This window comes from Capricornis sumatraensis, chromosome 12 (assembly GCF_032405125.1).
Source record: "Capricornis sumatraensis isolate serow.1 chromosome 12, serow.2, whole genome shotgun sequence".
In the NCBI taxonomy this organism is placed as follows: domain Eukaryota; kingdom Metazoa; phylum Chordata; class Mammalia; order Artiodactyla; family Bovidae; genus Capricornis; species Capricornis sumatraensis.
In genome coordinates this window covers 42647004-42672105 of record NC_091080.1, presented here as the reverse complement: position 1 = coordinate 42672105, position 25102 = coordinate 42647004, and the positions used below count along the sequence as shown (strand labels likewise).

The 25102-nt window shown below is 43.3% G+C and overlaps 1 protein-coding gene across 1 annotated transcript in view; it reads left to right on the top strand.

The window, feature by feature from the left end:
- Positions 1–25102, top strand: part of WASF3 (WASP family member 3) — a 40355-nt gene that overhangs the window by 3938 nt on the left and 11315 nt on the right. The window contains exons 2-5 of the mRNA XM_068984310.1: positions 4553–4695; positions 15951–16085; positions 18125–18278; positions 21930–22047. Coding sequence (XP_068840411.1) covers positions 4563–4695; positions 15951–16085; positions 18125–18278; positions 21930–22047 — 540 coding nt within the window. The 5' untranslated portion in view covers positions 4553–4562. The remainder of the gene's footprint in view (positions 1–4552; positions 4696–15950; positions 16086–18124; positions 18279–21929; positions 22048–25102) is intronic.

Genomic DNA, 25102 nt, shown 5'->3' with positions numbered 1-25102 from the left:
TTTGTCCCTTGTCTGTGGCTGACAGTAATTCTTTCTACCTGACCATCATGTCAGAATCTAAATAGGGAATACATTTCCAGGCACTTCCCAATTTGTATTCTGCTCTGCGTCTCTCGTCCACCCCCACGGGTCCAGTTTTAAGCAGTTATATTGGGCGTAACTGACCAACGGTAAAGGATGCGTGTTTGAGATGTACCGTCTGATGAACTCTGACCTGTGCACACGGCCACGAAACCACCAGCACAGACCAGATGTGAGCTCGCACACCGTCACCACGGATGGTTCCTCTGGCCTTGGTCAACCCTCCCCGGTCGCTCCCCGACCTCCAGGCAGCCTCTGATCTTCCCTGTGTCTCTGGAGATGGGTTTGTGTTTCCAGAACGTGACTGTAAAGGAAGCACTCATGTGTGTCTGCGCTTCTTCGTCTGACACCAGACGTGTAGATTTTCCAATGGCAGGCAGTTTGGCGACACCAGCCTCCGGGCATGCAGTTCTGACATGTGTCTGGTGGAGGGCAGTCACCCCACAGGTGAAGGGTCCATCCTCCACGACCCCCTGCCCGCGCCCCACCAGCTTCCTTTGTCACCTGCACTCTGGCTGACTAGCTGTAAATTTAAGGTTCCCACAGCCCCATCTGAGCTTCATGGTTCCCAGAGCCCAGGAAGCCAGTTTTCCCACCAGACTCGTGGCAGGCCTGTTAGAAGGACCTTCAAGGATATGATGAGCAGTTCGATGATGAAAACAAAGGGTGAAGTCTTGCGGGTCCTGAGCCCCTGGAGCTTCTGTCCCTGTGAGTTTGGGGCACACCACCCTCCTGGCATGTAAATGCATCTGGTGCATGAAGCTGGGAGCCCTTGAACCCCATCCTTTTGGGAGTATGGAGGCTTCATGACGGACATGATGCATTAGGACATCAGCCGTGGGTGACGGAATTCAGCCTCCAGCCCCTGTCCTCTCTTCGGGGATTTGGGGGTGGGACTGAAGCTTCAAGCCTCCTATTCACTGGGTTGGTTCCCTTGGTAACCAGCCCCCCATCCTTAGGGAGGGTCCAGAGTCACTTCACTAACATCCACAGGTATAGTTCAACAGGGTTGGCTTGTTTGTTGCAAGCACAGCCTTATAGCTCTTATCACTTAGGAATTCTGAGAGTTTTTGGAGCTCTGTGCCGTCGATGGAGGTGAAGACCAAATACATATATCTGTTATTGCAAATCACAGTATCGTAGTTACGCAGGTGGAGCCCTTCTGGCTGTGCTGTGTTTGGTCTGACTTTGGTTCAGCGTGATCATCCCAGGTTCGTCCACGTTGTTTCCCGGATCAGTGATTCATTCTTCGCTGCTGCTGAGAAGTGCCGTTTGTTTATCTGCTCTCTTATTGATGAATTTGGGCTTGTTTCTATTCTGGGGTGGTTTTTGGCTTTTACAGATGAAGGTGTATGATCGTTCGTGTACACGTCTTTTTTAGGGACGTGTGCTTTTACTTTTGCCTGAGTTCCAAGGCATGGAGTAGATCCTAGGGTCATCCTGAGAAGTGTGTGTTTAATCCTTTAAGAACCTGCCAGACTGCCATAGTGACTGGGTCGTTTTCCATTCCCTTCAGCAGAGAACTCTGCTCTGCCTACATCCTTACCAATCGTTCAGTGTGGCCAGTGGTTTTGCCTTCGTCCATTCTAACGGGTGTGCCCACTACCTCCTAGTGGTTCCAGCTTGCGTCTCCTTCGTGAGTAATGACTGATGGCTCTGGGGCTGCTTCTTACAGCAGACAAGCAATGAGACAGAAGCCAGTGATGAATGCATAAGGGGCAGAGGAATGTCAGCCTTGACTTCCATTCTCTGCCTTTTCAGTTACAGCTGGGTGTTAGCATCGACCTGAAGGGTCCACGTGTCAAGGAAAGGTGAACGACCGTTTCACATGTATCACTGTGTTAGTCCATAGACAGAACTCTGCTTTCCCCACCCAGAGGTACTTATTATTTAGTTATAGAGGGTTTTGAGCAAAGACTGGATGATTTTTTAAAAATAATAGGATGCTGCTTCTAAGGCTTGGAAGGCAGCTCTGCTCACCACTATACCTCTGATCTGCTTCTGAGCCATGGCTGTGAACTGCACTCCACCACCCTGCTGATGTTTACTGAGTGGCCTCCATGTGCCGCGCATGGGGTTGGCGATGCAGTGTGACCCTGACCCTACCCCCTCTTCCCCATCAGTGAAGTCTTTCCAGTTGTGTTTTAACTTCCCAGGAAATGAGAAATACCTTAAACTAGTGCTTGTCACCCTGGATTGTAACTTCATTGAAGACACTGAAGACAACTTTCAGTGTCTCTCTCAGTGAACCTTTAATTCCTTGAGGAAAGGGATTTTTGTCTTATTTTTTGATGTTTATTCTCTGCATTTCCACTGGCTGAAGTATCATCAAAATGCAGATATTTGTTGTGCAGGCGAATCCAATGTGAATGTTTCTGGAGGCCAGCGAAGTATATCTAACTGCGAGGAAGGAAAGCCTGTGAGAGCTCAGGACCCGGCAAGAATAGCAGCTCTGTCGATCAGGAGAGGAACCTGAGGCCCATCTCAGTTAAGACTGTGTGGTGTTAGTGGCAGGACCCCGGTGCCTTTCTTTCTCATCCTGCAGAAGTGGACGCACCATGTTCTAGTAGCAAAGCCTGGACGTTGATCCCAGTGAACCATGACTGGTGAACTGTCCATGGTCCTTTCCCCACCTCGCCCCTCACTTCATCATGACTTTCATCTGAAGCTTAACTAGGAAGAGGCCAGGCGGTATTGCTCTAGAAGATGATGGAATGGGCTGGGCCTTGGGGAAGCCCAGGTTTCCCCTCTGACTGCGGACACGTGACTTCCTGGGGACATCAGCCAGCAGGCGGAGTGCTGTAAAACCCGGAAGCAGCTGCATGCAACCTTGCCCTTCACAGTGGACAGTACAGCGGAGTCACAGCACAGGCTCTGTGTGGCCACTTCTGCTGGGATCATGTTTATTCTGAGGACAGAATTCCTGCATACCTGTCAGTGTGATCACAGATCCAAACACGGGCAGCCAGCCCAGCGATCTCCCAGAAAAAGTGGAGCATCACTGAAGGATAATGAGGTCATTTCACTGAGAATATACAGTGGGGACTTCCCTGATGGTCCAGGGGTTAAGAATCCTCCTGCCGGTGCAGGGGACGCAGGTCTGATCCCTGGTTGAGGGACTAAGACCCCCACGTGCTGCAGAGCCACTAAGCCCAGGCGCTACAACTGCTGAGCCTGTGAGCTGCAACTGCTGAAGCCCGTGCCCCTGGAGCCCATGCTCTGCAACAGGAAAAGCCGCTGCGGTGAGAAGCCCACACACCACAACTAGAGAGTGGCTCCCATTTGCCACAGCTAGAGAAAGCCCATGAGCAGCAATGTAGGCCCGGGGCAACCAAAGGCAGTAAATTAAAAAAGAAGACACAGGAATCTTAAATGTCGTGTATATGCTCAACAGCAGACCTTCAAAATACATAAACACAAACTGATGGAGCTCAAGAGGGAAATTGGCAGATCCGCAGTGATCACTGACAACTTCAACACCCCTCTCAGTAATTCATGAAACGAGTGTATTAAAAATCAGCTAAGGATACAGAACATCTCAGCAGCAGCGTCAGTCATTGCAGCTGATACACAGCCTTTTGAGGCACGTGTGAGGCATTCACCAAGACACACCGTTTCCTGGGCTGTAAAACAAAACAGATTTAAAAGAATTAAAATCAGACAAAGCATGCCCTCTGATCACAACAAAATTCATCTGAAAACCACCAGCAGTGAGATATCTGGAAAAACTGACTAATTGTGTTTGTCTCACTCAGTTGGCTGCTCACCCAAAAGACCATCTTCCAGATGATTCACGTGGACCAGGATGGTCACGGAAAGATGTTCTGAGAGCTTCATACTGTTTTAAACATCTGTGGAGTTGCTTCTGTAATTTCTTTTTTTCTTTCTTTTCTTTCTTTCTTTTTTCTTTAAGAAAAAAGGTATTCCACTTAATCATGCTATGGGATAACTGAAGAGCTTCACTGTATGGAATTTTAAAAAGAGATTAGATGAGTTATTAGAAGATAGGAAAGTTGCCTGAAAGTAGAAAGCATATTTATACGATTCTGAAATTCTTTAGTCATTTGACTTGAATTGTAATGAAGAGTACTGCTGGAAGTTAAATGCCAATGTGCAGGCATCTTCTTGCATAATGAGTAAAATCACAGGAAAAATTCGGGTTTAGATTAATTGTACAGTAAGCAAAATTAGATGGGAAATAATTTCAAGTATTTTATTTTTGCCATGCTTAACTAGAAGTCGTGCATACATCATTTTTCTATAAAAGTAGGATGTGCTGTCCGTATATCTTTGAAACCTGTAACGTTTATGTAAGTAGTTCGACATCTGTTGCGTGTTTAGCCAGTTTGCTCACATAGAAGCGATAGGATAAAGTGGATTCCTGGGCAAGAGTCGATTTTCCAGGGGGTCGAAGTTCCAGGCGTGTTACACTGGGACTGTGAGCTTCTGAAACCATCTTTTTCATTTTCAGATCGTGAGCCATGCCCTTAGTGAAGAGGAACATCGAGCCCCGGCACCTGTGCCGGGGGGCCCTCCCCGAGGGCATCACCAGCGAGCTCGAGTGTGTGACCAACAGCACCCTGGCTGCCATCATCCGCCAGCTGAGCAGTCTGAGTGAGTCCCCTCGCCTCGGGCTCCCTCCTTTCTGATGACCAGTGGCATGTTAATTTTAATGACTTTAGCCAAGTGATTTCAGTTCAGTAGTTCTGGGATTGTCCAAAGAAGAGGTTTTGGAGGAAAGAGCCTTTCTCCCTTCTGAAAATTTCACGGCATGAAATGAGCTATCTGCCCTCTCTGGTCTGCTGACACCGGCTTGGTGTGATCAAGTTGGAATTGACGGGTTTACAGATGACTAGATAAGACCAACGGAGAAGGCAATGGCAACCCACTCCAGTACTGTGGCCTGGAAAATCCCATGGATGGAGGAGCCTGGTAGGCTGCAGTCCATGGGGTCGCTAAGGGTCAGACACTACTGAACGACTTCACTTTCACTTCTCACCTTCACGCATTGGAGAAGGAAATGGCAACCCACTCCAGTGTTCTTGCCTGGAGAATCCCAGGGACAGGGGAGCCTGGTGGGCTGCCGTCTATGGGGTCGCACAGAGTCGTACATGACTGAAGTGACTAACCAGCAGCAGCAGCAGATAAGACCAAGGAGAAGACAATGGCAGCCCACTCCAGTACTCTTGCTGGAAAATCCCATGGACGGAGGAACCCGGTAGGCTGCAGTCCATGGGGTCGCACAGAGTCAGCCGCAACTGAAGCGACTTAGCAGTAGCAGCACAGCAGATAAGACCAAATGTGTAGTTTAAAGTAGTGTTCATTTTTAAAAGCTTATTATACATAAGGATAAAATAATTGGTAGTTGTTTTTTTTTAAGTGAGTTATTTATTACACTTGGACAGGACTAATCTTTTTTTTTTAATGTAGTGAATTGAGAACTGTGCTATGACTGGCATAGAATAGAAGCTTGATACATGTCTGTTGATTGAATAAGATTTCAAATGAATTAAAGGATCCAGCCTGAGGATCCAGTGAGACTTGCTGATTTTAACCTTCTAAAGGTTAAAGTGCAGATATTGACTTCCAGATGGAGGTCAGCAATGAGCTGCTGGTGACACATATGCAGTGCCATGTACGCGTCACACGCGTGGGTTACAGACATGTAAGCAAACACAGGCATAAGGAGGAGAGGGCTTCCTTTTTTTCCAATTTTGAACATGAGATACACACAAGGAATACTCCATTTCTTAAGACTCGTACGTGCGTGAAAATGCTTTTCCTCCAAAGCTTTTGAAGTTACAGTCTTTCTGCCTAACTTTTACATTCACGTCGTGATCTTATTTTCTCACTTCATCCCACTCCTTTTCGGTTTAGATGGTTCACACTGCATTTTGGGTGACAGGTTTTCACAGTTAAATTTTCAGAACCTCTGTTAATAATGAGAAAATCCTCCATGAAATTTCACATCCTGGTTGCCTCAAGCACAGGAGAGCAGTTTAAAAAACCACACAACAACTCAAGTACTTTTATTTGTTTTGAAGAAGAAACACAACAGATGAGTTTTTTTTTTTTTTCTTTAAAAGAATTGTACTGTGTTGTTATGGATATATTTTTGATATATGATACCTGTAATCATTGGCTGAGGCCAGAGTAACCTGGAAATGACTTAAAATGTGTTTCAGAATAGACTTCTTCTGGAGTCTGAACTAATTATAATTGATTTTTGGTCGGGGTTGTTGATAAAATGTGTAGATTCGTGTTACCAGAGGACGCCATGCAGATTATTGAGGGTGGACGTGTTTCTGTGTGCCTTCATGTGCTTCTGTAAGGACGCTTTTCAGTCTCTTGTTTTTATGCCTGAAACGTCTATGGGCATGGGGTCTAAGTGAGGGAAACCGACGTGAACCATTACGGTTTTTAATAACCGTGCCGTGTTCCAGGTACAGCGTTGTGTCAGTCGAGTCTGTGGGGCCCTTTAGTAAGCGGAGCTGCCCACACGGTCTGGTCTGTTCCATGGAGTCCCCTTTGGGCAGACTGAGGGCAGCCCCTCCGAGGGTATCTGAATCTTCACCCTTGGGACCCACGGGTGTGCCGAATCACTCAGCAGGCCCAGGGTTGAGGCTGCTTGTCAGCTCACCTCACAAGAAGCAGGTTACCCTGGGCTGTCCAGGTGGGCCCAGTGAAAACCAGGGTTCCTTAAATGGGCAGTCCGGACTCACTGCTTCTCTTGTGCGGCGGTCCCCAAGCCCTGGGCCGCAGACCACCGCCTCCCGTCAGGTCAGTGGTGACGTTAGATTAGAGGTGAAGAGCAAAGAAACTGTAGTGTGTTGGATCATCTGGAAACCAGCCCCTGCCCCTGATCCGTGGAAAAAGCGTCTGCCACAAGATCGGTCCCCTGGTGTCTGAAAGGCTGAGGAGCACTGCTCTCATGGATCTAGGGGAGGAAGAACAGCGCCGGGGCCAGAAGGCGTCTCTTTGGCCTTTTCCAGAAGGAAGACTAGCAGTAGAGGGGCTGGTGCGCCTCTGGTGTCTCTCCGGTTCTCTTCACATCTGTGGGGGGACACTTCAGCATCCTGAGGGGATAATAGATACCAAATAGTCCCTCAGAATGCAAACAGAACTACCATATGACCCAGCGATTCCACTCCAGGATGTATATCCAGAAGAAAATGTAAATACTAACTTGAAAACGTGTTTCAACAACCCCAGGGTTCATAGCAGCACTGTTTACAACAACTGAGCCTGGAAGCAGCCTGAATGTCCATTGACAACCGACGGATAGAGACAATGGGCTATAGACACACACGTACACACAGTAGAATATTACTCTGCCGTAAAAAAGAACGAAAGTCTGCAGCGATGTGGATGGACTGAGAGAATATTATACTTGGTGAAATAAGTGTCAGAGAAAGGCATACTGTGTATCCCTTATATGTGGAATCTAGAAAATAAATGAATGTATATTGCAAAACAGAAACAGACTCACAGATACAGAAAACAAGCTAGTGGTTACCGGTGGGCAGAGGGAGGGGCAAGATAGGGGTGTGGATTAAGAGATGCAAACTACTGTGGATAAAGCAGGTAAGCAACAAGAATCTACATATATACAGCACAGGGAACTATAGCCATTATCTTGTAATAGCTTTTCGTGCAGTATATAACCTGTAAAAATATTGAATCACTGTGTAATATAACTGAAATGAAAATAATATGTAAATCAACTTTACTTCGGTGAGGTGGAAAAAAAAATTAGTGTGTTACTTGGTCTTCCAGTAGTGGAGTATTGATATCTTTTTCCTCAAATGATGACAGTTTAGCGTAGCAATTAACATTGAATTGGGAGTGCTTCTTCATCATTTTCCTTGATTAATTATCTGAGTGCTCTTGTTCTTATCACCTAGTTGCTCAATTAAAATTAGTGTCTTGCAATCAAATTCCTTCTAACATTATAATGTAATTCTAATAGAATTTGCTTTAAAAAGGAGACAGAGCATTTGTGTCAAATCCATTTCTGTGCCTCCCAAGCCAGTTTCTACTTCTCTCTCTACGTTCTTGCAGTAATAGCTTTCTTTTCCTTTCTCATGAAGGCCTCCAGGATGGCACAAGGAGGGGAATTAGACCTTAGGTGCCCCCTGCCCAGAGGTTTTGGTTATATTTGATGGTACTAATAAGATAGTATAGAAAACTTAGCACAGGATAACATGGAAGGAAAAAATTACAATTGTTTAAAATTAATCACAGGAAGTCATTGATAATGGTTCATATATATCTTTCTAAAAGTGATTTCTCATACATCTGGTTTTGTAGCCTATACTCAGTTGGTATATATTCAGCATCCAAGATACATTTTTAATATCTAGAGATTACTGTATTACATTGGTATACCATGAATAACCATTATCTTGCTGTTGGGCATACATATGTTTCTTTGTTTGAGGAGACACTGTCATAATTCTTGTATAAAACTAATACACCTCAAATCTTTTTTTGGCATCTCTCTCTTTTTTTTTTTAAGATTTCTTTCATCTTATATGTCATCAAGCTTCCTCCCACAGAGCTAAGATCATCCTTACCAATGGTATAAAATTCTGAGACTCTATCAGTTTTAAACATGAGTCTCTTTAAAAAAAACTATTACAAAACCTATTTTCCATTTAATTTCTACATTGAGTACTTGTATAAATGAGAAGGAAAGTCTGTTTTCTTCTCAGTTTTTAAATTAGTGATTAATATTTTTATTAATACTCTTTATGTTTTATGTCTCATATCAAACCAAATGCTAAATTGAATGAAAATACTTCCTTGATGGCTTGCAGCGTAATACATTTGCTTTATGTAATTGGATCTGAAATTCAGGGTTGTGTTAATTGATTATACCAAGTGCAGTTCTAGTCAGAAGAGAGATTTTAAGTGTTTTGAAGGCATGCACTGAATAGATTTCTTGGATGTTTTTAGCCAAATGGAATATTTGAGGGGAAAAAGGGAAGATTAAACATAATATATTCAAGAGATAGATCACAAGTTCATCACCATGCAGGTTCAGGCTAGGTTAAGGGTGCTTTAAGAGAAGAAGTGTTTATGTACTAGACAGAGTTGACTGGAAGAAACAGCATGGATTTTTAAAAATTTACTGCCTCAGACCATTTTTTGCATTTCTTGTGGATAAAAATAGAAAGCCAGTGAAGGAGGTAAGTAGCCCTGTGTACTTGTACATGTAAAGTAAGGCTCTGTCAGCCACAGAATTGGAGGCAAGTAGAAGAATCCCCGGAGAAGGAAATGGCAACCCACTCCAGTGTTCTTGCCTGGAGAATCCCAATGACGGTGGAGCCTGGTGAACTACCGTCTCTGGGGTCGCACAGAGTCGGACACGACTGAAGCGACTTAGCAGCAGCAGCGGAAGAATCCCCTCCTCACAAAGACGGGGCTGTTGGAAACTGAAGCGTTTTCCCTAACCCATCACTCACCTGGAGCATCAGAAGTGTTTGCTCAATAAAAGTAATGACATCAGGGTTGTTTCTCAGCTCTCCTTGCCCTGGGCCAACTGCAGTGTGGCAGGGTTTAAACACAGACTAATTCTTCCTAGCTCACGTGGAGAGCCAGCCATCAAACCTCTCTGCCTTTATCAGCTGTGTTCTTCCCATCTCGTGAGTTCATAGGGTTATAGTAACATAAGTGTCTTACAGGTGTCTCTCTGATCATTGCGATCTGCACTGTTATTATCACCTAAAAACATTGAGGGAAGATTTTAATGTTTTTTTCTAAGATTGTCCAAACCATGACACCACTCTCCTATCAGTCCATGACTGTGATGCTCAGCAGTCTCAGCTGTGTTCCTCCTTGACACAGGGCCTTTTGTAAGGGTAGGTCTGCTGTGTCTGCTTCATTCTCTACCAGCCTTCTACACACGTGGTCCAGCCAAAAATAGGAGACTCATGGGAAGGGAGAATAGCGTGACACTCAATCAAGAAAGAGGGAAGTTACAGAAAGAAGCAGGAACCACAGATGACCCCAGCCTGGCATTCCAGACGTGGAACTCACACCCACCTGCACAAGAAAAGATCTCAGCAGCTTCTTTTAGCTCATCAGAAAACTGAGGTCACAGGACAAACCACTGCCCCAGAACTGGGAAAGGCAGATTCCAAGGATCACAACTTACCAGGATATGGGAGGTTTGAACGACACTGCCAGCCAGGCTGACTTCATCCATGTTTGTAGAACACAAAACTCCCACCTGCAGAATATACGTTCTTTTAATGCTCCCTCTCTAAGATGGGGCATGCGCTTGGCCATAAAATAATACATTTGAAGAGACTCATACCACCAGGAGCACAATGTTAATGAGAAAATAATTCTAGTAATCTTTCTAGATAGTTCTCACATATTGGAAAATCAAACCCACAGGCAGCTTCTAAATTAACCCTTGGGTCAAAGAAGAACTCAAAAAGGAAATTGCAAACTCTCACTGCGCCGGTAATGAACACACAGAATCACCAATGTATTTGTGGGATTTATGTAAAGAGGTGCTCGGAGGGAAGTTTGTGTCTTTAAGTGCTTGTGTCAGAAAAGGAGAGGGACATGAAATCGGCAGCCTTCCTCAGGTGGGGGCATTCAGGGCCACTCGGCAGCCACACTGTAATTCCTGCACTAATTAGCTTCCTGCCTGTTTCACATCTTTTCTCCCCGCAGCCCCCGATCCCAGATGGTGAGCAAATGATTTGCTTATTTCACTGGGAAAATAAAAGCTTTTAGGGGAGAGCCAGACATCCCCCTTCTGCCATCTCAGCCCTCTGCTTTGCCTCTGCACTGGCACGTCCTGCCCCGCCCGCTTACGGTGGTGATTCCAGGACTGGGTTTACCCCCTTCTTGCCTGCCTCATGCACTCCTGACTCCCGTCTGCGTCCTTCCTACCAAATACTCATTTATTGAGAGATCACCCTCCGCCCGTTGCCCCATTCCTTGTTCCCTTCCTTCCCAACAAGATTTTTTGAGCTTGGACTCAAACTTGTGTGGTACAGATAAATCCCTAATTGGTTCTTTGTCAGTTAAGAATGAATCAGTGGCTCTTACCTCTTCGTGGTCTTTAATTCAGAATTAGTTCAGTTCAGCTATTACCGGACTTGCCATTGGAAGAGTGAGTCAAATTAAGCTCTTTGAATGAGTTACTGTTCATAGAACTGAGTGCTGTGGTTGCAAATACACAACCACACCTATTTTCTTCTCTTTAGTCACTTGTCAGCTTTCAGCAGCTAGTAGAAGATTAAGTTTGCAAGTCTTTAATTTCTGTTTGTTTTTATAAATCAAGAACTTCCAAGGGGAGTAGAGTGTCCGTTGTGTTTTTTCAAATAGGATTAAGCAGTGAAGGTAGAGGGTCCGTTGTATTGATCCTTTTTGGCCTGTTCAGCATCTGCAGAGTGTGTTTTGAGAACATTCAAGTCACTTCAGGAAGAGGCTGTGCAGTCCATGCCCGAGTTGTCAGTGGTACACACTGTTGCTATTAATTAGATTTCTGCAGCACTGAAGAGAAAGGGGTTTTCTTGGAGTTGCACTGGAATTTTTTTTTTTTAAACCATGAATGGTCAAGTAGAAAAAAATTAGTTGGTTCCATTTTGATTACATCTGGCATTCCAAAAAACTGCTGCTAGACTTGAATCCAAACCATTTGGAACACAATGCTTTGTCTACAGGTCATCCAGCTGAATGGGCAGGCATTTTCCCAAATGGGCTTTAGAAAACAGTCTGAAAGGCGTTACTGGTATTTCAAAAACCAGTCAGTTTGAAAATGTGGTGTGCACAGTGCTTGTCCTGCGGAACAAGCATGTTAAAGATTTTGAGATGCCTGAGGCATATACATGTTTAATCTTTCTGGTCCAGCATTTCCCAAGTGTACCTGAGCAGGGAGCCTTTGTTGGTTGTGTCCTTGTGAATGAGAAAACAATGGTACAGGTTATGTGTCTTTATTCAAGAGATGCTGAGCATTGGCTAGCACAATCAGTGCAGAGACCACGGGTGTGGCCCACGCCCTTACAGGACTTGTGTAAAAAAGCCACGAGGAGGGGTGTAGGTTGCGTCCTGTGACTGAGATGTCCTCTGGGTATCTGAGGACACAGGGAGGGGCCTGTGATCTCACAGACCCCAGTCTGCTTCCCGAAGGATGGGTTTTAAATGTGTGCATTTTTGTTTGTTTCTTCAAATCTCTTTTTGAGTACTTCAGTAAGCCAGACATGCTCTAGACCTTGGCGATTGATGCCATAGCGATGCATAGAGTCCTCCTTTCCTGAATCGTGTGTTCTTGTGGAAGGAGGCAGGCCGGAAACAGGATCACTGAATACAAGTGTATAACTTACTATGTGGCGGTGACTGCTCAGAGAACAACATAGCAGGGAGGGGAAGGGGAGGGTGTGGGGGTTTGTTTACATCTGTGAGCGTGTATACAGAGAGGCGATTGCTATTTAGCTAGAGAACGTCTCCCTTGGAAGATGACATTTGGGTCTAGAGCTGGGTGACAGAAGTGGTCCAGGCGGGAGGTACAGGAGATGGGAAAGCCTGGGCGGGAGCAGGCGTGTCTGAGTATCCGCGGGGCCCGTGTGGTTGGCGAGGAACGTGAGAGGGAGATGGCAGCAGGGGATAGGCCGGGAGGTCCCTGAGCTGGACCCGGCAGAACCTTCTGAGTCACTGCCGGCCTTCATTTCTTTTTCTGAGTGAGGTGACAGCATGGAAGGGGTTTGAACACTCAGAGGACTAATGGCATCTGTGAGCAAGTGGGGAGGGTTTAGGCAGTGTGTCCTGCCGGAGCCCAGAAAAAAGACAGAGCAAAAGTGCACGGGGCCCCCGTGCTTGCTCAGAGCCTTGGGTTTGGTCTTGAGATGATGGGAGCAGTGAAGGGTCGGAATAGCTGCATCCTGACGTGCAGATCTAAGGATGGAAGGCGAATCTGGACCCAGGAAAACAAAGCTGTTGATGTAATTCAGGAGAGAAACAGGAAGGGCTGGAGCCCAGGGGGTGGGGGACAGGAGAGGTTTGGTGTCTGCCCGTGGAGGGAGGGAGCAGTCACGAGCGAATCTGTTCTTTCCGGGGCTTCATCGCAGGTGGAACATGCCTTTCCACGTAGTGGTGTGGGTTTGAGTTAATGGGAACATGAGCTCCTATGAGAACGTGTCCAGGGATTGCGATTCTTATAGGACACCAGCATGGAGATGTCTGTTAGGTAATTAGACACACAAGGCTTGCTCAGGAAGTTCATAATAAAGGCAGCAAACAGACATTACCGTTGGATGCCGCATCTAGTTACAGCGTTTAAAAGCATCCATAATTCGTCTGAAGACTCTTTTTTTAAAAAAATTGGTTCGCCTTTTGGAACCATTTTGTATATTGCGTGAGTGGGGACTGTCGGCAGGATTTCAAGTGATGAGAGAGCCGCACCGTGGATTTTCAGCTTCAGGAGAAACGATTTACTGCTCAACTGAGATACGTAGTTCAGAGTCCCCACCCCCATTTTTTGTGGTGTTCATTGATTCCTTTCTTAATCTTATTTCCTCAGACAGTGTTCCTGTTATTAAAACAGTTACACTGTTAGAATTCATGAAATTATACAAATTTTGAATTTTTAAGAGATGCTTATCCAGTATCTAGGAGTAACCACTGAAGCAGCAGAATATTTCAGTCCATTTTATTAAGTAAACAGGAAATTTCCAAGTGTCTCATGACCTGAGATAATTCATGGGAAGTTGCTGATTTCTAGCCAAGAAAGCTGAGGGAAGGTGTGCGCTAAGGCAGGGAATCGGAAGATAGGCGACCCAAGCTGTCATTTCATCTGTTTGTCCCACTTTCTCGGCACGGTGTCTGGACGGACCGCCTGGGGCTCAGCTTAGTCACCTGGAAGGTAGGAGCAGTGGCTCCATGTCCTCGTGAGTTCTCAGTCATCATACAGATGGTGCCAGAAGGCTTTGTCCCAGGTGGGGACAGTTGGGGACACCCACTGGACACAGGTGGTTCTTCACTCTCGTGGAGGTGATAGTCTTGGGGTTCAGAGCAGAGACAAAGGTGAGTGAGTGTGAGAGCACCGTGTAAACTGTAACACGCGGTGAAAGCATTACAGTTCTTCTTGCTCCAGGTGACTTTTCTTCCGGGAAGGTTCAGGCTCTCTTCCCTTTTGAGTGATAAATTGATAGAATATGCAGATTAAAAACAATGCATCTTATACCCCCTCACAAAAATTAAGTCAAAATGGATCCTAGACCTAGATTCAAAACAATGAAATTCCTCAAAGATAGCAAAGGAGAAAATCTAGATGACTTCGGATACGACTGTAACTGTTTAGATACAGTGAAAGACTTTTTACATGACAGTGTAAAGAAATCATTGACAAGCTGGACTTTATCCAAATTAAAAACTTACGTTCTATAAAAGATATTGTGGAGAAGAAGACAGGCCAATGAATGGGAGAAGATGTTTCCAAAAGACATAATCTGATAAAGGACCATTATCCAAAATATATCCAAAGAACTCTTAAAACTCAGCAATGAAAAAAAGAAGAACTGGTTTGAAAAATGGGCAAAAGACCAGAACAGACCTCTCACCGGAGAAGATGTGCAGATGGCAAACAAGCACATGAAAAGATGCTCCACGTCAGTCTTCAGGGAAATGCAGCTTAAAACAAGATGCTGCTGCTAAGTTGCTTCAATCTTGTCCAACTCTGTGCGACCCCATAGATGGCAGCCCGCCAGGCTCCCCCATCCCTGGGATTCTCTAGGCAAGAACACTGGAGTGGGTTGCCATTTCCTTCTCCAGTGCATGAAAGTGAAAGTGAAGTCGCTCAGTCGTGTCCGACTCTTAGCAACCCCATGGACTGCAGCCTACCAGGCTCCTCCATACATGGGATCTTCCAGGCAAGAGTACTGGAGTGGGGTGCCATTGCCTTCTCCTAAAACAAGATAAAACGCACCTATTAGAATGGCCAAAACATAAAACACTGACCGAACCAGGTGCTAACGAGAGGGTAGAGCAACAGAAACTCTCGTTCATTGCTGGTAGGAATGCAGAATGGTCCAGCCACCCTGGAAGACAGTGTAGCTGTTTCTTAAAGAACTAAACATACTCATACCATAGCATCTAGCAGTCATGCTCCTTCCATGCTTAGTAGGCAGCTATTAAATGTTTGTTGAGTGAGTAAAGGAATGGTGTTAGGATTTGGAAATTGAGTGAAAGCAGATACTGATTCTGATCCTGTGAAATTTTCAGAAGTGTTGTTACTTACACTTTAAGGAAGATGGGAGGTATGTCTCTCACTCACAGGAAAGAAGAGATGATCTGTACAGAAAACTTTAACTCAGAATTCAACATATTGATTTTTAGGGAGGGCCAGAGTTAGCATTGTATACCTAGATTTTGAAATATGAATTAGAAGAATTCAATGCCATTGGAAGTGTGAGGCACCGTGTAAGATACCTGACATTGCTGATTGTGAATGAGGTTAAAATCCTGAATTTAGAAGCCAACATGATTTGTTGAATCAAATTTGTTTACTTGGGAAGTAAAAGGAAAGTTCAGGTCCTGAACCGTGTATGCGCAAAGCATGCAAAATGAGAGCTAATTTTTTCCCAAAGAAGCTTAATTTAATGGGAAGCTACTTGGTGGGCGCAGAAAGCTCATAGTAAAAAATCTGTATTGTCTGGTCATTTAAAAATCCTACAACTTTGGGTCACTTTCAGATACGTGTGAGTATTCCTAATAAATTTGGAAAAATCCTACAGGCCTTTGATAGTGATGCATTTTGTGTTTACACAAAATCACACGTGCGGAGGTTGACGCTGGGCTTGGGTGAGAGTGTGGCCTCTAACTAAGCGGCCTTCTGTTGGTGCCTTCTGCAGGCAAACATGCTGAGGACATATTTGGAGAGCTGTTTAATGAGGCCAACAACTTCTACATCCGTGCGAACTCTCTGCAGGACAGGATTGATCGCCTTGCTGTCAAGGTCACCCAGCTGGATTCCACGGTGGAAGAGGGTAGGTCATCCCTGGAGAGTCCAGAGCCAGAAGTGATGCTGAAGGAGGGGAGGGAATCACCCTGCTGCCTCCTCGGGGTCATGTGCTCATCCTTCATCTCGTCTTTTCCTAGAAGAAAAAAGAAAAGCCGAGGGGCAAACCCACAGCGCGGGGTTACTTAGTAATTGAGTCACATCTGGTCTACCTTGTGAACCACACTCAATTTTTAAATAAACGACACATGCAGTATTTGTTTTAAAGGACTCGCTGAATGCATTCAGTGTTAGAAGTCCTAATGGAGGTTACTGGTAGTTGTTGGAAAGATACTTTCTTACCGGAAGAATCACAGGCTCACTCCAAAGATAGTGTCCAGCTAAGAGCCCTGTACCCTCTGCTCCCCTTAGGACTGATTGTAAGTAATTGAGCGGATCCTGCTGACCTAATTGCCCGGAAATGAAGGGCTTCAGGCCTCTAAGACAAAGTTAATATCCACAGGTGCTGTGTAGTTAACTGATGGTCATTTTGATGATGTTCCCTGAAATTGGGATAGTTTAAAAAAAAATTAAGATTCAACAATCCCTTAAAAAAATTTTTCACTTTTTGTCTCTTTCAAATAAGAGACTGAAATTAGACTGAAAAAAACTATCCCCCCCAATCAAAATGTGCCATTTTATATTTACTTTGAAGAAAACACTCAGATTAAAAATTATTTTTCCCTTTATATAGGTAGTTACAGTTTCCCTCCTGGCATTAAAATGATCCTAGCATCTTATTTTTCTATTAGGCCTTTAATAGCAGTATTAATAAAACGTGAAAGTTTTTTTTAATGTAGTTATTTATGAAATTCATCCGTCATCATTCAAAAAAACATGTTTTGTCTTCAGATCTGTTTCAAAGGTCAAAATTAAATTAGTGAACTAAAAATTTAACAAGCGTAAAACATTGAGATTTTAATATTTGTTATGAACATTCTTACTTTTCCAACAGTAATTAGGAAGCTAGAGATGTGCTCTTTTTAATTTGATTTTTAAATGTATCTTTTATTTAAAAGGAAAAGTTTGAATAGCTACTGGGTCTATTCAGACAAGGAGTTTTAACATTTTAAATCAATCATATACTTTTCAAATGGTATCAGAATGATTTTAAAAATACTTACTTGTCTTTATTCAGCTTTTTGTTGACTCTTGCAGTTGTGGTGCTTGTGATAAACCTTACCCTGGAAAAGGTTCGCATCGTGAGATTCTACAGCACATTTGATAGCCTTACATTCCCTTCCCAATCAGCATTCTCCCTTATGACTTTCCTTGGTGGGTATTCCTATAGAAGCATCCTTGACCAAGTCAGGAAATCTATGCTCCATGTGATCCTGCCACTCTTCCTTTGGGCAGTCTTGGAAAGGTCATTTAACACCCCTGACCGTCACCCACCTCAAAAAGTCATGTCAAGGTCAGATGAATTGATACCTGAGATGCAGCATACCATTCAGACTCAAGAAATGAGGGTAATTAGCCTGCTTCTCTCAGACTCCTTAGTGTAGATTTGTATCATGCTGCTTAATTTCCAGGACTCTAGGTGTGCTGAAAAGCTTTACCATTTCTCCTTACTATTACTGTCAGAAAAACTTAATGCACTTTCTACATTCATGTATGTTTTGCAGACGTATTAACTGGTTGAATGGTTCCCCTCCCACTGGATACCCCGAATCTTTGTGCTTACATAACCTATTACACTCATAACGTTATTCCTGTGTGGTTTCTGAGAAATGCTATTTAAGTAAAGAATGGTGCACTCATAATTAGGCTCAATGAAATCATTATATTGCCACAAAAGAAGGAAAGACATGATTTATAGAGATAACTATTGTTTATCAGAGGGAGGGGTTGTGCATACTAGTAAGCATGATTTTAAATGAACAATAATAGATATTATTCTGCTAGCATACATGTTATATATTCGGCTATTCTAGGAGATGTTTATGATTGTGAATCAAATTATACTTGTTTCTAAATGGTTCAAAATATTTCCACGTAACCCGACTTGGGGGACTTTTCTCTAAACAGTGTCACTACAGGATATCAACATGAAAAAAGCTTTCAAAAGTTCCACAGTCCAAGACCAGCAGGTGGTTTCAAAGAACAGCATTCCTAATCCTGTTGCTGATATTTACAACCAGAGCGATAAACCACCTCCTCTGAACATCCTTACACCGTACAGGTAGGTCTTCCACGTCCAGGTGCGTCCCCAGAGCTTCTCAGGTAAGTAAGTTGAGAGAGGTGGGCAGTGTGGTGAAAACATCTTTTCAGACTTTGAGAATAATCACTGCAGTGTTATCCAGGATGAAATTGGGCTTCCCAGGTGGCACAGATGGTAAAGAACCCGCCTGCCAATGCAGGAGATGCAGGAGACACAGGTTCGATCTCGAGGTCAGGAAGATGGTCTGGAGAAGGAAAAGACAACCCACTGCAGTGGGTTCTCGCCTGGAGAATTACATGGACAGAGGAGCCTGGCGGGCTACAGTCCTTGGGGTCACAAAAAAGTCGACTCTTAGCGACTCAACAACAAAAACAACCACGATGACATTAGTGATTTACAGAATTGCTAAAGTTTGAGTGTTTCAAAATGCAGATGAGCTTACTAAGGGAAGTGTGAGCTCTGATGTTAGCTTTCAGATGCAGATACCTTGAGTAGAAGATGGCACATTACATGGTAATGGTGTGTGATTGTGTTGATCCTCACGTTCAAAGTCAAGTTTAAAGGAGTTGCATAATTCATCTCTAATGCAGCCAAGTACATGTCTCAGCATTTCAGCCCTGCAGACATGTGTTATTTAATTCAGAAATGTGTGTTCTGCAGCGTTGGGGTTTCTAAGAGTGAGTATAGAATCAAGAAGGTAACCTTTCATTTGAGTTGGTAGGATACACTATCAGGACCAAACTTCCTAGAAAAAGAGCGAAAAATAAATTGTACAAAAATTATTATGAAGACACTGAAAATGCTCTTTAGAACTCCTCTCCGACCTGCTGCTGAGTCACTGAGTTCTTTCCTGTTTCCATGTATTGGGTTGGCTGAAAGGTTCATTTGGGTTTTTTGGAACAGTTACAGGAAAACCCAAATGAACTTTTTGGCCTACCCAGTAATTCTCTGTTCATCCCGTCTCTCACCCCCTGTAGAGCTCGCTCCTCAGCCTCTGATGAGCTCAGACTGGTGGGGGTGGTCCTCGCGGCCCCCAGGATTAGCTCCCCTGGGTGGTGCCCCCGCCTTCCTGAATTCACTGAGTCCCCCACATCCGTTACTGCTCTCCTGGGTCTGGTGGCCCTTCTCAGGCAGCGCCCAGGGGTTTCCTTGGTCTGAATTCCTGTCCTTTCTCAGGATCCAAAAGGAGATGTTTGGACCTGTCCTTTATTGCAGCCCTGCTAGGAAAGCAATCATTCAGACTGCATCCCTTTCTTCAGCATGGACAGAAAGATGCTCCAGAAAATGGAACAGGGATTCCATGGAAGCTGTGATGGGAGAGGATCAGGATACCACATTTTTCTGTGAAACATATATATGTTTCTGGAGTCTTTAGATACTCAACTTAAAGATTAATAGTAGTATTGTAAACCTAATTTTTTTTAACCTTTTAAAAATTTATTTTTAATTGAAGGATAATTGCTTTATAATACTGCATTGGTTTCTGCTGTACATCAACATGAATCTATCATAGGGGTACACATTTCCCCTCCCTCTTGAACCTCCCTCCTGCCTCCCACTCTACTGTATGTAAAATAGATAGCCAGTGGGAATTTGTCATGTGACTCTGGGAACTCAAACCGTGGCTCTTTGACAAGCTAGAGAGGGGAGATGAGGTGGGAAGCCTAATGTTTTAACTTGTGAATTTGCTTTTGTTCAGCAGATATTTTTCTGGGGGCAATTTCAGCTTTATTTATTCCAGAGCGATGAGGACTTACTAAAATTTTCCTAAGAAACCTCACTAAATATCTTGTTATAAAGGAAAAAAGAAACCCAGAAAACTCAGTGAACCACTCATATTTGACTAATCAATATTATGATTAAATATTTGTGGTAGTTAAAATTTTTAATTGCATAAAGATAAATTGATGCTCATATATATTGTGTATATTCAGTTTTAGGGAAAAGAAAAATGTGTTTTAATAGTGTGTTTAAAAATAGTCATGCCAACTCAAATCTACTTTTTATTAATACAGAAATATTTGGGGTAGGAAAAAACACAAACTTTTGCAATTGGATTTAAATATGACAGTGACAACACAGTTTTAAATAAGTACAGTGTGACTGAAAAGTGTTTAGTTGCGATAAACAGAATATTTCTGCTTATATTCTGGTCTCAAGGTTAACGTTTGCTAAGTTATTGTACATATTTGTTCCATTAAGTAGTAACTTCTCATCAAAGTATTAACTCCCCTTTTGAAAAAAGAAGATGCATTTTATACATTTTAAAATTGCAGCAAGTTGCTGCTCAGTTTTTCTATGTCCTCACCTATATTGATGACCTATATATTCCCTAGTATCTTAGGGGAGTTTATATTTTTCACAACAATTTTTTCATTAAAATCCCAGTAATGCAGGTTGCTTGGCACTTAGGAAATTGGGAAGAGAGAGGATTTTAAATGACTAGAGATTGAAGTACACAGTGAATTGTGCTGGTTTGTTAGCGACTTTTAGGCAGAGATCTGCCAGACCACCCTCCTGAGAGACTGGCTTATCATTTGATCCTGAGAAGCTTAGAGAACCCGGCATAGCAGGGACTTCAAGACCAGTTTCCCGCGAGTAATTCATGTCACTTTGTTTGACTACTGGGCCACAAACTCTTCCCTATACTTATTTCTCTGATTTTTTTTTTCTTTCTCTGTATGCCTCAAATGACTAATTGAAATGCTCTCTTTAAGTGAAAATGTTTTTCTTCCTCTTGAAGGTAATATATAGGTCACATACTCTTTTTAAAGCATTAGCAGATAGAGTGTTCACGTCTTGACATGATTATTTTGAGCTTTGCTGTCTATTGATGTATATTACAACTTTGGGTCCATGTTGGCTGCATTTTATTGACTTTGTGATGAATGAGTAGCATATAAGGACTTGAAATATTTTTTAATATATAGTAATTATAGCAGTTCTTGAAAACTAAATAGCTGCAAGTGAATTTTCTTTGTGAGTTACTTCCATTTAAAACCCTGGAGATGGGAATGGCAACCCGCTCCAGTATTCTTGCCTGGTGAGTTCCATGGACAGAGGAACCTGGCAGGTTACAGTCCCAGGGGTCACAACGTGACGTGACTGAGTGACTAACACTTTCACTTTCCATTTGGAAAGTATCTAGGTCATCACTTTCTATCCTAGTTACGTTTATGCACCGTGAATATTCTGCTTCTTTCCTAATTGAATTATAGATGTTGGGCAAACCTGATTTTGAAAAAGACAGAGTACTTGCTAATTTTTATCCAAATAGCCTTGTCACTGCAGAAAAGAAGTGAACATATATGTGCTAAGAAATCCATCCATCTCTATATATAGCCCCCATTGGAGTAAGCAGAACATACCTTGAAATGATTGTGGTATTAAATATTGCTGTTTATGAGCCATATTGTGATTTTGGGTAGCATTTTTCTAAATCTAAATATGCAAGAGTAGTTTTTACTTAATTATTCTAGAAAAAACTGCTGTTACTGCATGTTCACATATTTTTTTCAAGTAAGGAAAATTGGGAGACTTCAGAGAGTATAGGATAGAACAGATTCCTCATGCAGATGTTATCTCATGAGTTTAAATGAACATTAATAAATACTCCATATGAAAATATACAACCTTTTTTTCCCACCTGACTTGTAATACATTGATTTACAGAGATGATAAGAAGGATGGGCTGAAGTTCTATACTGATCCTTCCTATTTCTTTGACCTCTGGAAAGAAAAAATGCTACAGGACACGGAAGACAAAAGGAAAGAGAAAAGACGTCAAAAGGTAAAGAATTCAAGTATGGGAAGTGTTCATATAAACGTATAATTGAGATGCTTGCTTAGAAATTAGAGATTTGAAAATCAGTACATTTTTTAAACAGTAGAGATGCTGGGTTTTGTGCTGAAGTTTTTTAGAGGTTGCATTCTTCACGTGAAGATACCGTTCAATCTAACACAGTAATACAGTACTACTGTCAATAAATTCTATTGATTTATTCTCTAAAATTTGCTTTGCTTTCATAAAAGTAGTGGCAAAAATTTCAGTTTTGTTTGTCACTGCGTTTTATAACTTTTCTCTTGCACTTTCAAATTTCATAAAGCAGTCAACCTTCCATATCAGTTAGAATTATCTGCTTTTGGCATTTTTAACATTATTAATTACTGGCCTGCCACCTAACTGTAATTAAGACCTTGGTGAGAGAGGTTCGTATTGGATGGAGAAGCATGTGTGGTCAGCACACTGAGAGGATAGTGTTTCCTGAAAATGAGCTGCTTCCCTTTGGTGGGGTGGTCGTAGGCAGGAGAACTGAGGCCCCTGCCTTGCAAACACTCTTAGAGGGACAAACCCACCCTCGGCTTCAGGAACTTCTATTTTGAAAATTGTCCCTTTGGGGCCCAGAAAATTAGACTTAAATGACTGAAAATCAGTTAATTCTCCAAAGGCAGTTAGTTGCCAAGCCTTTTATATATGAATGATGTTTTAAAAAATGACCACCTAGTTTGTGAGTTAAGAGCTTGTTAGCATTTTGGGGGCTGGCTCCCTGGAGGTTTGAGACAACTCATAGGTGTACTGGCGCAGTAGGAGTGACAGTTCAGGATGGAAGAGGACTTGAGATTTGAAAACAGCATTTCAGAAAGGGAGCATGGCAGTCGGTTCCAGACTGCAGGTGTGAAATGTTACCTCAAATCCTGGGAGGGAATTTCTCAGATTGTTATCTGTGTGCTCTTCTCGGAGCTTCCCAGGGGGCTCAGGTGGTAAAGAATCCGCCTGCAATGCAGGAGACCCAGGTTCGATCCCTGGGTCAGGAAGATCGGAAAACAGCATGGCAAGCTGCTCCAGTATTCTTGCCTGGAGAATCCCGCTGGGGCAATTTAATGGGGAATCTTGGAAGGGTTGCTGGGTGTTCAAGTGGAGAAATATCCAAGCAGAGACACCGCTAAGGACTGAAGTGCAGAATGGGAAGATGCTGATCTCTCTAAAGAAGAAACAGAGATTTGAAGGCCTGTGGCTCTGAATCCCCAAACTTCCTCATGGCAACAGGGCAGAACCCCAAGACTTTATAAGTCCTCTCCTTTAAAGCATGCCTCATTTCAAATGGCCTCCCAGAATTCCCTCGAAGCAACAGTGTTCGTTTTGGCAAAAATATTTAACTTTTCTGCCACTGTACTTTAGGGGAAAGCAGTCTTAGTCGACTGTGTGTGATTACCCTCTGTACAGAATTATTTGTCATTTCCTTGGTAGTTTAGTCTCATCCCGCGTGCCTCAAACACATAAAATTCTGATGAGAATTTCTCCTTCATTCATTTGTATAATGGCTCTTTCTTGAATGCCTTCTAAAGGCTGTGATGTAAAAGAAAGGACTATCACCCTCGTGGAGACAAGAGTTGAGTGGGGGAAACAAACATTAAAAAAAAGTCATGCCATCCTCTGGAACTCATAAAGAGGGAAAGAAATTTGAAATTTTTAATACAAAATCTGCTTTCTATAGGAACAGAAAACGAGGCAAGGTAGCCTTCATTTCCCAGGATTCTAGAAACCCCAGGAGTCACACTCTTATTTGGAATGGATAAGTCCATCTGAAGGAAGAATTAGTTTAGAAAATTTGGGTAGAAGACATCTGTTGTTTCTGAACATGAACTTTACTTCGTTTGCTGGTGTAAAAACATTTTTTTAAGTCATGCAGATAACGACGCTGGTGTCAGGCTGAAGTTGCAGAGCTGGAAAGTGAGGGATCGGGTGGCTTTGGGGGAGGTGGCAGCAGGAGGCGAGGTGACTGTGCAGGAGGATGTGGAGAGTGGAGGAGGTCTGTCCCTGAGATATGGGGTCGGATAGAAGAGGCTGGCTGAGCGGAGTGAGTGTGTGCGTGGGGCTGGTGGGGTTTCAGGATGGAGGAGCATGCTAAATAGCAGCAGCTGAGATCATCCAGGGGTGAAAAGGAGCTGGGGACAGCCTTGGGGTCTTCATGTAGGCGGTGTAGTCAGGTGCAGATGTCTCAGGGTCAGTGTTACGTCATAGGCAGCTTGTGTGTGTGTGTGTGTGTATGTCGTGCATTGATGGGTAGATTGGAGGCTGAGCCATTGTAAAGAGAGTGGCAGGTACCACCACACTTGTCCCTACCCATGTCAGCATTCACCTCTTAAAAGTAAGGGTGATAGCTATTAATTAGTCGAAGACAGTGACTCTCAAGCAGGAGGTATGTTGGAATGCAGAGAAATCTCCCTCCTTTTCTTTCTCTTGATTGTAAAAGCATTCAGACAATACACGCCAGTTGTAAAATGCCCAACCCATCCTGAAGTAAACACATGTGTTTAGAACATTTGGAGGTGAGTTTCTCCCTTTCCCAGGTATTACTGTTCTCTGGTAACAGCTGTGCATTCATAATACAGGTGTACACATTTCACAAAGTATTTTTTATCCCTGGAATTGACCTGCAGACACAGACACAGACATATCCATATCGTGATATAATAAAGATGTACTTTGGGACTTCCCTGGTGGCTCAGACATCTGTCTACAATGCGAGAGACCCGGGTTCAATCCCTGGGTCAGGAAGATCCCCTGGAGAAGGAAATGGCAATCCACTCCAGTACTATTGCCTGGAAAATCCCATGGACAGAGGAGCCTGGTAGGCTACAGTCCATGGCGTCACAAAGAGTGGGACATGACTGAGCGACTTCACTTCACTTCACTTTGTTCTTCTTAATAGTTGTATCATATTCCAAAGTTTAGATGCTTCATGAGCTATTTACCAATTAATGAATTAATGAGTATTTAGGTTGCCTCTAAACTGTCACTGATACAGCACTGTAGGGGGTACCTGTACTCAGGTACATGTATT